The sequence below is a fragment of the Mya arenaria genome, chromosome 4 (genome assembly GCF_026914265.1).
Source record: "Mya arenaria isolate MELC-2E11 chromosome 4, ASM2691426v1".
NCBI lineage: Eukaryota > Metazoa > Mollusca > Bivalvia > Myida > Myidae > Mya > Mya arenaria.
The window spans coordinates 65,788,349-65,801,431 of NC_069125.1; the positions used below are offsets into that span (position 1 = coordinate 65,788,349).

At 37.7% G+C, this 13,083-nt stretch overlaps 2 protein-coding genes across 2 annotated transcripts; one reads left to right on the top strand and one right to left on the bottom strand.

The window, feature by feature from the left end:
• The first annotated feature begins 90 nt into the window (after positions 1 to 90).
• LOC128232242 (uncharacterized) lies at positions 91 to 2,523 on the top strand. Its single transcript, XM_052945690.1, has 4 exons — positions 91 to 177; positions 428 to 893; positions 1,074 to 1,244; positions 1,416 to 2,523. Exons 2-4 carry the CDS (start codon positions 447 to 449, stop codon positions 2,379 to 2,381), a joined length of 1,584 nt encoding a protein of 527 aa, XP_052801650.1. The 5' UTR covers positions 91 to 177; positions 428 to 446; the 3' UTR covers positions 2,382 to 2,523.
• A 4,849-nt stretch (positions 2,524 to 7,372) lies between these two features.
• LOC128232609 (homeobox protein DBX1-B-like) lies at positions 7,373 to 12,837 on the bottom strand. The gene is made up of 4 exons (XM_052946275.1): positions 12,208 to 12,837; positions 11,846 to 12,010; positions 8,801 to 9,000; positions 7,373 to 8,004 (listed from the first exon to the last, which is right to left on the bottom strand). The coding sequence occupies exons 1-4, from the start codon at positions 12,545 to 12,547 to the stop codon at positions 7,663 to 7,665; spliced, it is 1,047 nt and encodes a 348-aa protein (XP_052802235.1). The 5' UTR covers positions 12,548 to 12,837; the 3' UTR covers positions 7,373 to 7,662.
• Between the last annotated feature and the right edge of the window lie 246 nt (positions 12,838 to 13,083).

The following is a 13,083-nucleotide window of genomic DNA, read 5'->3' on the forward strand; positions in this document are numbered from 1 at the left end:
CTAGGCTAAAAATAAAATGATGTCATTAAAACATGTTGAGACATAAAACAGGCATGCGCGTTTAACGTACAATATCGTATATAAATACAACGAGATCAAATGTCGGGTACAAAACTCAACAATATCAGTGTGAGAAGATACCACAATCGCTTTCTTGTACTTTCTTCACCGTAAAAAGTGAGTAGGTCTAAATGTAAACTAGAGGTGTTATTCATGTAATAATATCTTAAACAAAACATCTCGTTGTATCGATGTTCAAGTAAATTAAAATATGAGTACATGACTATAAGTATTAAAGCTTTGCTTTAAAAGCATAATCCTAGGTAAGTTGCATTGCGGCTCTCCATTCATGTATTATGTACAGTAAATTGGTATGCATCACGGGTGCGTATTCCCTACTGAACGAAACCGGCTTTAATGTTGACAGATACAGGTAACAACGAACCATGGCTGGACTTCCACCAGGGGGTGTCTTCGAGCTGGCCATTTGCTTTGACACAACTGGTTCCATGTCTCGCGTGATCGACGAAGTGAAGGGGCGCGTGCAGGATATGATCCAGCGGCTTCAGGCGGACATCCCCGCAATCCGTATCGCTGTTCTTGCCCACGGAGACTACTGCGATGCCGAGGTGTTTTACCTGGAGAAACATGTGGACTTCACCACGAACGTTGCGGAACTGACGGACTTTATCAACAATGTTGACGGTACGGGCGGGGGCGACCCGGAGGAGTGCTATGAGTACATGATGCGGCTCGTGCGGGGCCTGCAGTGGATGGCGGGCTCGCAGCGAGCGCTCGTGATGATCGGGGACTCCGTTCCGCACGAGCCAGGCTATGATCTGAACACCGACAACATAGACTGGCGACAGGAAGCGCGGGAATTCGCCAGCATGGTAGGTTTATCTGTATGTTATGAATGAGAAAGGACCGAATAGTGTCATTACTTAAAAAGTCTCAGCTTAATTTTTACTTTACAACATTTAATAATACAAAAAGTTTGTTAAAGGTACATTTCAAATGGTTTTTATTTGTTGGCGAAACCCTTTTAAATAGTTGACACTTCGTTCATACAGGGTATTAAGATATACGGCGTTCAGGCTTTTGAAGAGGAAGCCTCGGCGATGTTCTTTGAGGAGCTGGCCATGGTCACATCCGGGGAACATCTTCAGCTGAGCAACCTGTCCAATATCGTAGACTTCATCATGGCGATCTGCTATCGGGAGCGAGGTGCTGAATATCTAGATGTAAGTATTTCAATCTAGTATTGGCTTTCCGCAGTTTGAATAATGGAATTATTACTCGAGCTGACTTAGATAAATATTGCCGATTGATGAGTCTTTCATACATTTTATTCATAGTAAATGACTCCCATTACATTTTGGAAGCTATTATCGATTAAATTTGTCTACATTCAGAACTACGAGGCAGAGGTTAGGGCACGAGAGGCAAGAATGGGGCTTAACAAGGACTTGGAAGGGTTGTTCGGGGTGCTCCGGAGAGGAGATTCCGGCGCCTCTCTAAGAAGGGGTCACTCCAACGCCTCGCTTAAGAAAGGGAACTCCAATGCCTCACTCAGGCGGGGAAATTCCAATATCTCGCTCAGGAGGGTAAATTCCGCCCCATCACGGACGGGTTCCCTCGTCACTGCGGCCTCAACCCTGTCCACCATGTCTGCCGTGGCGGTACCGCCAACGCCCATCAGTCCTATAACATCCACCAGCACGTCGTCAGTGGTGATCACGGCATCTGCTTCTGTAAAGAGGATTAGGCAACCAAAACGTACCGTTAAATCACCAGCCATCAATCAGAAAAAAACATTACAAGGTAAACCTCGTGTACAGAAAATCGGTAAAACGAAAAGTGCTGTGTTAAAAGGGTTAGAAAGACAAACAGTACCCGACTCCAAATTTCTTTTAAAAGGAAGGACAGTGTGTCAAAGATGGTCGCAATGGAAATTGGCCATAAGAAATGATCGAACGGGCAGTAGCACGTTTCAGAAAGTCAATCCGAAAGCATTTGTTACACCTTTCTGGATAAAGAAAAGACTTTTTCCAAGAGACGCATTGGGCAGAAAAGCTCTGTATGAGGTGGCAGTACAACGAGGCCCACACAAGCGGAGACAGGTGGTGTTTTGTAAAGCTTGCACAATCAGGACGTGGACAAACTGGTACAAAGTCATATTCAACACCAAATCGGTGAAGATCCATTTGCAGAAGGTGTTACAGACACTTGGCGCCAATGTGTATGTGCGGCGTTTCCGCCTGGACGGATTCGGGAAGCGACAGAGAGAGCTCGTGCAGCGGTTCAAGGTTGGCCGGTTCTACAAGTATGCCTGGCAGTCCCCAGGGACGCCGCCCTCACTCACATGGGCGATGCAGTGACACGTTAGTTTATTTGAGGAATTTATCATTATTTCATTGAAATGATCTTGTGCCGTTTTTATGTAATTGTTATCTACGTTTATTTATTAACTTTATACACATATAACATGACCTGAAATTGATTAAAATTAACCTTGCCAAATCGCTTCGTTTTTGTTACTCCTCCGATAAGAGCAAATATGATCAGCTTTGATAACCTCCCTTTTATATCCCCTGTGTAAATGATTGTAAGATGGTTCTAGAGCGGAAAATATCCGAAGAATTGACATCCTTGGTATCGTCCTGTAAAATATGAGGATATATATAATATTTTTTACTTTGCTTATGTAACTTAATCTTAAGATAACATATTAAGTCATCAAGCCTGTGAATTGTACACACTTAACACAGTTTCAGAATACCCATAACACATACTATTCACTCGCGGATCCAGGGGTTGGGCGCAGCCGGTGCCCCTACCCCTCCCCGAAATCTTCCAAGTTAAATTTATTTTAAAATCAATATCGGAGAAATAGGTAATACAATACGCTCAAATTGCACCATTTTTGACTAGAAATTGTTGCAATTTTCTTTTGGAAAGTACTCCGAAACTGCCCTGCAAACATTTTCAACTAATTAACTTTCGATTCTGAAGGAGGCGCGAATGTCAAAAGGTTGTTCCCCTAGGTTACGCCACCTCTAACATCAATTCCTGTAGCTGCCCCTGCTATATATATAGTTTTTTTCTGCAGTAAAAACAATATAAAATATATGAAAGTCGTAATTACGTTTGAGCTAACCTTAGCAAGAAATGGGCCAGGTTTCGGATCGTCCACAATTGCTTCGATAATCTAAAATGTGTGCATGTACAGGGTGTGAACATGATTATATTTCATTCTAGCTTCTTAAATGATCTTGATTTTTTTAGACCCTTTCTTACGAAAGTCCGTGAGAACTCAATCTTGACTATTTTGATGCCTTTTTAGACAGGTTGCAATGCAGTCTCTTAATTCCATTGAATTAAAGGAAAATAAATAAATATTGATAATTTAAAGTCGTCCATTAATATCAGAATATCTAGATTTGCTATGGATAAGGTTCATACATGATCTTTATCTAACAAATCCATGGTTTATTTTATTTTATTGCGAGATTGACTTAAGCAAGAGTGGGAACTATCACCGTTATGTATTCTATTCTGTATTTTCCCATGAAAAGTAAATGCATAAGAAAATAATACCTAACTACAAAAGAATACAAGGACTGATAAAATTCATTGTTAAGAAAACAATTCTTTACTGCATTTAACAAATGTTATCTGTCGACGTCTAATAATTAAAGATGAATTCGGATTTATTTTCAAACAAGTCTTAACCAAAAAGTGTTTAGATTTAAAATATACAATAAAGTTTGTTTAATTTCTTATCCGTATCGCGTTACTTTAATAGATTTGAGTCCATTAGTGGGAATTATGGAAGCCACAAGTGGTGGTGCCCTCTGGCGGAGATGCACATTAAACGGTATCAAATTTTATTAGTTTAGGAAATAAATGATCATGAAGAGCCACTTGAGGCCGCGGTACTTGTGAACCAGTATATTCAAGTGGCCGGCTTTACTTTTCATCGGGCATTTCCACGACAAACGTGTATGCACAGCCCTGTATGTCGGCTATTTGTTTTAATGCCTTCTTTCATAGAGACTTGTTTTGACCTGAGGCAGTTCAGATGCAAGAACAACAGCATAAGAAACACTGAACAATTGAGAAAATAAGTGAAACTTCTCAATAAACCATATGTCCTGTAATAAATGTATTCTACTTTCGGTATCCGATGTATAATAAATATTATTTTGTTGTTTCAATCATGTTTATTAGACAATTACAACCAAAATACTGGGTTCTTCACAACGTCCTTCAAAAGAGAAACTTGGTTTATAGTTCATCTTCTCTTATATACAACATCCAAGACCCCTGTGTTAGGCCGGAGTTCCAGGGGTAGCCGCTGTCCGCATCTGCATTTTAAAACGGAAACCATATTTCATGTGCCCCCATTTTTTAACCAAAAAACAACAACATTTTTATAGTATAAATAGCAACTGATATAAATAAACAGGTACCTTATTTCAATAGTTACAATTGTTTTCACATAAACGGATCAGGTTTGCTATACAATCATAAAAATGGTTCATTTCCATGAAGAAAAAACGTTTAAATTGAACAGACACTTAAAAGTTTCAGTCTCCGTTTTTTCTTTACCTTTTTGCTTTTAAATTCTACTTCATGCAATAGAGAGAAGTGTTCTTACACCTTATTTCTATATGAATTTCAAGCCAACCCTTAGTCCACTTATGTGTCGCTTTGAGCGGACACGGATCGGACGCACAAGCGGGCGCGGACACAATGAATAGGACTATTATAGTAATCTAGGTAGTATTCAACTGATTCGGTTTTAACGTACACGGACAGCGGACGCTGAAAGCATCTGCCTACCAGGCTAGTACCCATAAGTTCAAACTCTTGTGAGTGTCTAATTATCATTATCGTTTATTCCATTTTTAACGATTTTCTCATTTTGATCTAACTTTCTAATTTCATTAACAATGTGTGAAATAGCCATACCGTAACTGAAGTTCATCCTATCGCAAGGTTAAGCGCTTCAATAGCCAACTATATCAATATTTGTAAAAGATATAAACAACAAGTATATTTATTTTTCGGAAGGACGGCCTTTAAGACCTCTTTTATTGAATGTTTGTTAGAAAGTTTACTCTAGAGATTTTCGCGGTTCCTAATATTTTAATTAGAACGCTTGTATAAATAGGACTTGAGTTATATTATCATTTAAATCAGACCATTTCAGAACTATATTCCTTTTTATGACCATAAAATAATATTTATCACTGTATTTAAAGCTAGATTACGTTAAAGTATTCCCAAGCAGTGATATGTTTTATCAACTATGAATTTGTTAAGGCTTCGTTACAACTTCTAAGTGGTCGACAACTTTAGAAAGATTTTTTTTCCATTTTAGTTTATACAAGGAATTAAACAGGAAATGTTGTTAATAAAAGGGCATTGAACATCAATAATTAGCAAGCAGATTTTGAAATACTGTATTATATTACCACTACCCTGTTGAAATGTTTGCAGAAATGATTACAAACATTTTATTTCCAATTAAAATTATATCATTTGTTAGTATATGAACCTTTCATGGAGTTTCAGAGTAGGGTTATGGGTAGCAATACCGCGGAACTGATCAATGAAAACAAAACAAAATTGTATTGTAGATCATGCATTTAACATTAGACGGTGATTACACCTGTATATCATTATTTTCATTGTTGATTCGTAAATGGAAATTGTTCATTTGGGTCTTATTTTCCTACCGAGTTATACAAACTATTATACCTACTCGCGACTGTTCCAGTTACCTCCAAACCCACCAGTATATATTTGATAGCCAATGGAAGTCTTGTGTGTTGATACAACCATAGTTCTTTCAACTCTTTTTCACGTAGAAAACAGCACCCGGTATATCTTAGAAGCCTTGGCACTTATACCTATTTTTAATTCAATATAACAAGGCCTTAATACAAGTTTAATTCAATTAGAAGTATCTGTTACGAGAACTTTGAAGCCTAGTCTTCTTCCTCTTGAAATTTCTTCATTTTTTTAACAAAAACCAGCAGTTAAAAGATGAACAGTTTCATTGTAGGGAGCTACAATTTTGGAAGACCCTGTTGAAAGGACTGGAAACTGATATCTCAAAGAAACTCTTGCCAATTAATACTTTCAGCGTTTCGACGCATGCGTGGAAGTGACCCTTCAAATTTGCACGATAAAGGGATTTGAGGGTCAGCATTTTAATATCTTTCTTGTCAATGAGACACAGATAAATATGTTTAATAAAATCTGATGAATTTAAGGGTCCTTAGCCACACGTGTTGGTTTAAGTTTGTATGCACTGTAATAGTCGTAATTATTTTATAAGCACGTGCGAATTGGCTTTATTTTAAGTGTCGCCATTTTTATGAGTGACAGTATTTATTTACATTTGCAGCGGCCCTGGTAAGGATGACACTTAATTTAGGGGCTAGCGAAGTCCCCACATTATATTCCGTATTTCACATCTTTGTAGCCAGACGTGATAATGAATAAGAATGTTCATAATTAAAGGTGTAATTCTAAAAGCGAGTCCCTAAAGTGTATCAAGGGCTTTTAAGCACAGTTTAGGCGCAAAACTGACCAAATGTTGCAGAAAGTAACAAAGAGGGTTTTTCTTTGACAATTTGGTGTGAAATCGTATAATATTTCACGGAGAAAATAATTCGTGTTTTGAACCTCGCGTATAACGTATAAGGTCCATGATCAAGGAACAGAAGATAGTAGAACTATTTTAGAGAATAGTTTGCTTTTTTAACTATCTTTGATGTCTAAGAACAAACACGGTTCCTTTGCTCCCCAAAAATAACACGTATTTATCATTTCTGTAAACCTCTTGATTTATTCGAATAGTTCGTGATTATGCTAATAACAAATTACTCCAGTACAGTTTACAGATGGCATCCAAAGAAACCCTAGCTACAATAAAACATTCCTTAAAGCTCTTTGATGCTTTCGGCAAAATATCATTATCCTATGTTCCACATTTATAACTGGCTGAATATGGTCAGATTTGGTCATATAGAAAATCGCCCTGAATAGCTGACTGACCAGCGGTCAGCGTTGTCCACAGTACCGTCCTCGAGGGACGCCCATGGTAGAGGGAGACTTAAACAAGCTGGGCCCTCTCTGTTTGCGATATTTGACCCCGTCTGCCCCAGCGCTGGGATATTTGAAAAGGGGCGGGGACTGTAAAGAAATTAAATTACCATCAAGTGTGGTTGAATAACACTTTGTTGTGGAAATTTAACGGGCCTGTCATGGTGTTTAACATGAATTTTAAATTAATAATTTTGGTTTATTGGAAATAACAGTAGCAACTCAAGTTAAGAGCGTTGAAGCACATTTATTTATGTTCAGCAAGATAAAACAATAAAATAATTGCAAAATAAATAATAATCACAATAACAATAGAAAGTTGTCAACCAACTTCCTCATCTCCGAATATATAGTCTTCAACCACATGTTATGTTTCTAAATTTATTGACATAAAGCTTGTTGAAAGATCCCCTTCCAAACGTGTCCAGTTTAAGCATATCTATAAGCAAGTGACACGAACAGACGGCTGCACTTGGCTTTAGGTGATCTTTGTCAGTAGTCAAATGTAAGATGACCTATCGAACATAGATCTCCATTCACCTAGGAGACGTCAATTTCCTCATCCCCACTATCAGACAATGATTCTAAATCATCGTCCACTTCGTCCATTTGTCGGAATATTTCTTGCGAGTTCATAGTCATTTGTTCATATGGGCTCGAGCCCGTGGTCTCCGGTAACGTCTCTGCGCCATCTGCCGAGCTGAAGGTGGCATCTATATGGTCGTCTGTGTCACTGTTGGAGGGTTTGTTCAGGTCGCTCAGATCTGGGTTAGGGTTGTTCTTATTCGGTAGAGTGTTGTCACGGGAACCACCGGAAGACAACAGTTCTCTCTCCTTCGAGTTCCGCCATTTCATTCTTCTGTTTTGGAACCAGATCTTTACCTGAAAATAAAGATGAGTTATGATTATAATTAATATGTATTTAATACATGAGCTATGCGGCATAAACGAGTTTGAACAATTCTTTCCCGAAATATTTAATAAATATTATAACGGTCAGTCCAGATTCATTGACTTATGCCAAAAGAACAATATTCCGTTCCAGAAACTGTCTCAATTGACACATTAAGACAAAAGCCAAGACGGAAACCAATTAATCAGCGACAAATTGCCCGAAACGCCGGATTTATTAAAACGGATCTTCATAAGGAATCGATTGAAGATAAACGGACGATTACAAAACAATTACAGGCGAAAATAAACGAGAAATATTCCCATTAGGGGGGATCACCGCTGAGATTTTCAAGAACCTGTCACTTGCAGATGTTACTGTTTAATCAAGAACCTCTGAAACTAGCGAGGATACGATTCAATTGTAGACAATATTTAATAAAGAAGAAACAATATGATGCTCTGGAAGTGACGTATAATTAGCTTATGCGCAGCCAATGGGATTTTATGGAATCTGCTTTCATAGGCGATAGCTCTTTCAGGCGACAAATAGATAAAGACACACTGAGTTGCCATTTAATTTCCGAACTGAGAATTTCCCCCAAAACTGAACACGCTGCTTAATACAGTTAAAGCCTTCCGAGTAAACTTGTTCGATCAGTACTGTAAACTTTTCTGGATTCCTTTACAAGAGGCATGTAAAAAACTAGCCTTATGGAAACAATATAATTGGACGGGGAAAATAATATTAGGACAACAATGAAATATAAAACAGATATCCATTTACCTGAGAATCCTTCAATCCCAATTTGGTTGCCAGCTTTTTGCGGTCAGGTTTGCTGATGTACTTCTGTTTCTGGAACATTTTCTCGAGCCCCTTGCGCTGCATGTCGGAGAAAACTGCGCGCCGCAGCATCCCGCGCCGGGGCTTCCCCCGCATCTGGCTCAGGAACGAGAACGCGTTCGGCATCGGCATCAGCGGCGAACCTGTAACGTGTACTATTTCATATAAATACTGACATATGCAAAATTAATACTCGTATTCGAATAGTTGCCACATATGGAAACATTCGTATGATATGCCTACCAGCAATGCCAGTACCAAAATGGAGCGGGTAACAGATTACCTACTCTTGAGTGACCTTATTTATGTTCAGGGTATATTACGTGTGCAGTTGGATATGTTCTGCGTGCGCTCCCAATTTACATACTTTCCCATAATACAAATCATTTTTAAAAGCGTGTATCTGTTGTTTGTGCAGTTTTATTGCCATTCATAATTAACTCTTTTAAATACTAGAAAATATGCAGCAATATTGCCGGGGCTGAGCGAGTTTCAGTAACCGCGGTGTAATATCAGCAGCCCTGTTAATTAATATTTCATCGAAAAAATCACCGTAGTGCTTTTGTCGCAACCTGTGACAGTGTGGCTTAGGCTAATATTGCGGTAATAAAGATTTGTATCTTGGTAATTATTAAATCGACAGGCAGTCCAGCTATACATTACAATTAATACATCAACTCGCGCCGGTCTTTGATTGGTATACTCAGAGGTAACATCTTGCGGGTTGTCGCGTGTCGATTTCATTATGTAAGACTTAATTATTTTCCAATTAGGTATTCTCTAATTATTGTTTGTTTCATTGGGTTTGTCTTGTGTTATTGACGTATCATCAAAGTAATCTTTTTTTTAATAGATTCCCCAAAGAGCAGGCAATACACAACCAAATGGTACATCTCGACCGGCAACGAGAGGACTGTTACATCGAGACAGAATAGAAGGTAAATATATCTCTGACAATAATGTAATTGGTTATTTGAAAAAGCAAGATGTTGCAGTTCATTTATTGGAAATAAAATTGAATAATACGGTCATTATTTATAATAATAAAGATTTTATGACGAAATATTATAGGTGCTGCTCTGGTGTAGAGGGAAGATAACGATCGCCAGGTAACATGTGTCGATGATTACATTTCTCTAATTGTTTTGACAGAACCGAGCCTTTTGATGTCCATCCCTTTTCACATTTCTAGTGTCCAAACGCAAATAGGCATTTCAGACTTTCTCACAGAATTCCATTCCTTTTAAGGTTGTAAATATTATTTCCTTTCGATGTCTTATGACGATCCGTTGTTCAATTATTTAACATCTTTAAATGAAATTCCTATTTCGCCTCTGAAGTCATGTATTAAAGTCATATTAATTGCAAATCAGTCTGTACACTGCAATTTAAAACAAACAGTTGTCTTTCAAATGTTAGACCGACTCAAGTGGTCTTTTAAGTTGAAAATGTCCAATGAATAATCATTAGATCGTTATGTCGGTTAGTTTACCTCTGACACTAACTTCATTAATATTTCCTTAAAAGAGCTTGAACACATGGTTGTCGCTAAACTTCAAAGCTTTCGACGTCAACATGAAAGGATAATTGGTGGTATCTTAACTTTGCAAATTAAAGTTAAAATGCAATTGACAATTTTAAAAGATCATTAGGTTTTGTGATAACCATATAAAACGGTTTTCTCGATTTCGATTAAGAGTCTTGTATTATAAAATGTAAACCAGCTTTGACAAATATTCTGGAGATGAAAGTATTGAATGTGAATGAGAATTGTTTACAATGACAGTCACTGTTAAGTGTATAATATTTGAAACAACACAACTAGTGTGCACATATTATTCTGTTCATCGTACGGGTATAGATTTGATAATCAGACAAAAGAATGTTAAAACTTACACCGCGGGCACAATACTTTACAACTGGTCAGCAACAACTTATGATTAATAAAGATACAATTTAATGCTTTAAGTAAGTACGGTACTAAAATCATGACATTTAATGGCTTTTTATTGCATTTTACTAAACAGAATACTTTGCAATAACTGTTTGATAATTCGGATGTTTTCTTTGTCAGCGTTGGTGCCAAATTAATTGATATGATGATAAAATGTCAATTAAATTGCAAAATGAAAAGTTACTTACGGCCGTAAGCCCTACGTTGTAATATAACGATATAGTATTATATTAAATAATATGCTGTTGTTGTTACTGTTGTTGTTCTTAATGTTTGACTTAATAATCAAGTGTTATTTAATAAAGATATTGTTCTTAAAAGTAATATTGCAACGTGATGAAATCATGTTTGAGTTATTTCAGTGGCCGTGGTACATGATACAGACACAGTAATATATTCAAGGCATTTTCTACTTAGATTTATTTTCTGATAGCCACAGGTCAGCTTGTTCTTTTTTCCAAATCACTTAAGATTGGCTGTAATTACTTGTACAACGCTCGCTTTCTGCTTACAATTAATTTGTATTTTAACATTTAAGAAGCGCAATAACAGCCATAAAAGTAGCAGAAATTAAGCCTCAAAAATGAGTTTTTAATTTTAAGTCTGAACATACCCAATTATATGATTCATTAAAATAGTTTGTGGCACTTTGTGAATGTGCTATGAAACGAAGATGATATTCATATAAAATCACATAGCTTGGGGAGGTGATGGAATAAACAGTTGAAAGATAAATGACCAAGATAGAACATACTAGCGGCGGTATACTTGGGTCCCGGTGACCGAGATGTGTCACAATACTTCAGACACGTTATCAAAATAAGAACAAATCGGGGGATGGGAGCGACAAAAACTTCTCAAAACAATACAATATTCTTTAAATGTTTCAACTGGCCTGTAAACTCCTAAATGGGAGGAATGTGTACATGACCACTTCTTACTTGAAAAAAAAAACTGAAGAAAAGAAAATAAGATGTTTATGATTATCGTAAAATCCATTTAAAAAAACAGCATTCTGCCACAAAATCACTTACCGGCAAAGTACGGGTGTCTGAACATGCCATGGAATGGATGCTCGTAAAGTGTTGGTTGGCGGGGGAGGCAGGACTGGCACCCTAGGGTCGGACTGCAGGGCTTCGGGCACGCCACGGGGCTCACGGGCATGTGTGCGGGACTGCTGTGGTACGCCCGTGGTGGGCCTGAAATAGGTGCGAATAGTGTAATGTCCTGATACATTAGTAAAGGAGTTTCGTATGAATATAATATATAATTAACTTACATTACGTCTTAAACAAAAGTACTCCGGAGTATATATATCTTATGGACAGTTTCATGACTCACGAAAATTCATAATCCTTGGTCAAACGGAAAATATAAACACCAATAAAACGCTTACTAGATCTGTTGTCATTATTGTCTGATCCAAGGATTGCACTGACGCCGAATTTCAAGTACGGCGTCACGTTATTACTTGATGATGACGTCGTCGCCGTGTTTAACGTTTCCTGTCCGCGCGCAAGGGAGAGCCCCGGCACACCGGTAATGTTTATACCCGGAATCCCGATGACACCCGCCTGTAAACTTGTAACTGGTCTGGATATAAGTGCGGACTGGCTTTCACGGAGAAGATTTTCAACTAAGAATGAAGCCGACGACGTCGACACTGGCTGAGGAACTAACGGAAGTGTCCTAAATAAACTTTGATACATTTGCGGCGTCATCATGTTTTGAAACATGTCCCTTTTATCCAGTTTTGTTAAATATTTTCTTTTAAAATAAACATGAGTTTAAATTCTCCTTTTTTCAAACTAATCCTTTTAATAGAAATTGCAAATATTGTTAAAATGTCTTCTTAAAACCAATCGTATCTAATTAGCAGCCAAAGCTACACACGTTCAATAAAAGGTAAAAGAGTATATAATTGTCATTTAAAAATCAAATTTAAGCCTATTAGTGAAAAACTTGATCCTCCGATCAAAAGCACAATGATAGAATGATGATTATTTTTCCACGGATATTTTATTCATTCCAGCAAATATTCCGCAAATTCTCCCAGCGGGATATCACGTGGCACGCGACAGCCAATAGGTGACAACTATGGCGTTTTGTGTCCTCCACTTTGAAGAGCCACGAAAGAGCTTCGGCTAATAAGATCTGTGTATTCATTCGCGTGCGATATGGGGGCGGAGCGACCACAAATTGACTCCGCTTTAGGAATTTGTTCTGCGATCGTATAATTAAGTTTGTGTTAGAGCTTAATTTTAGAGACTGT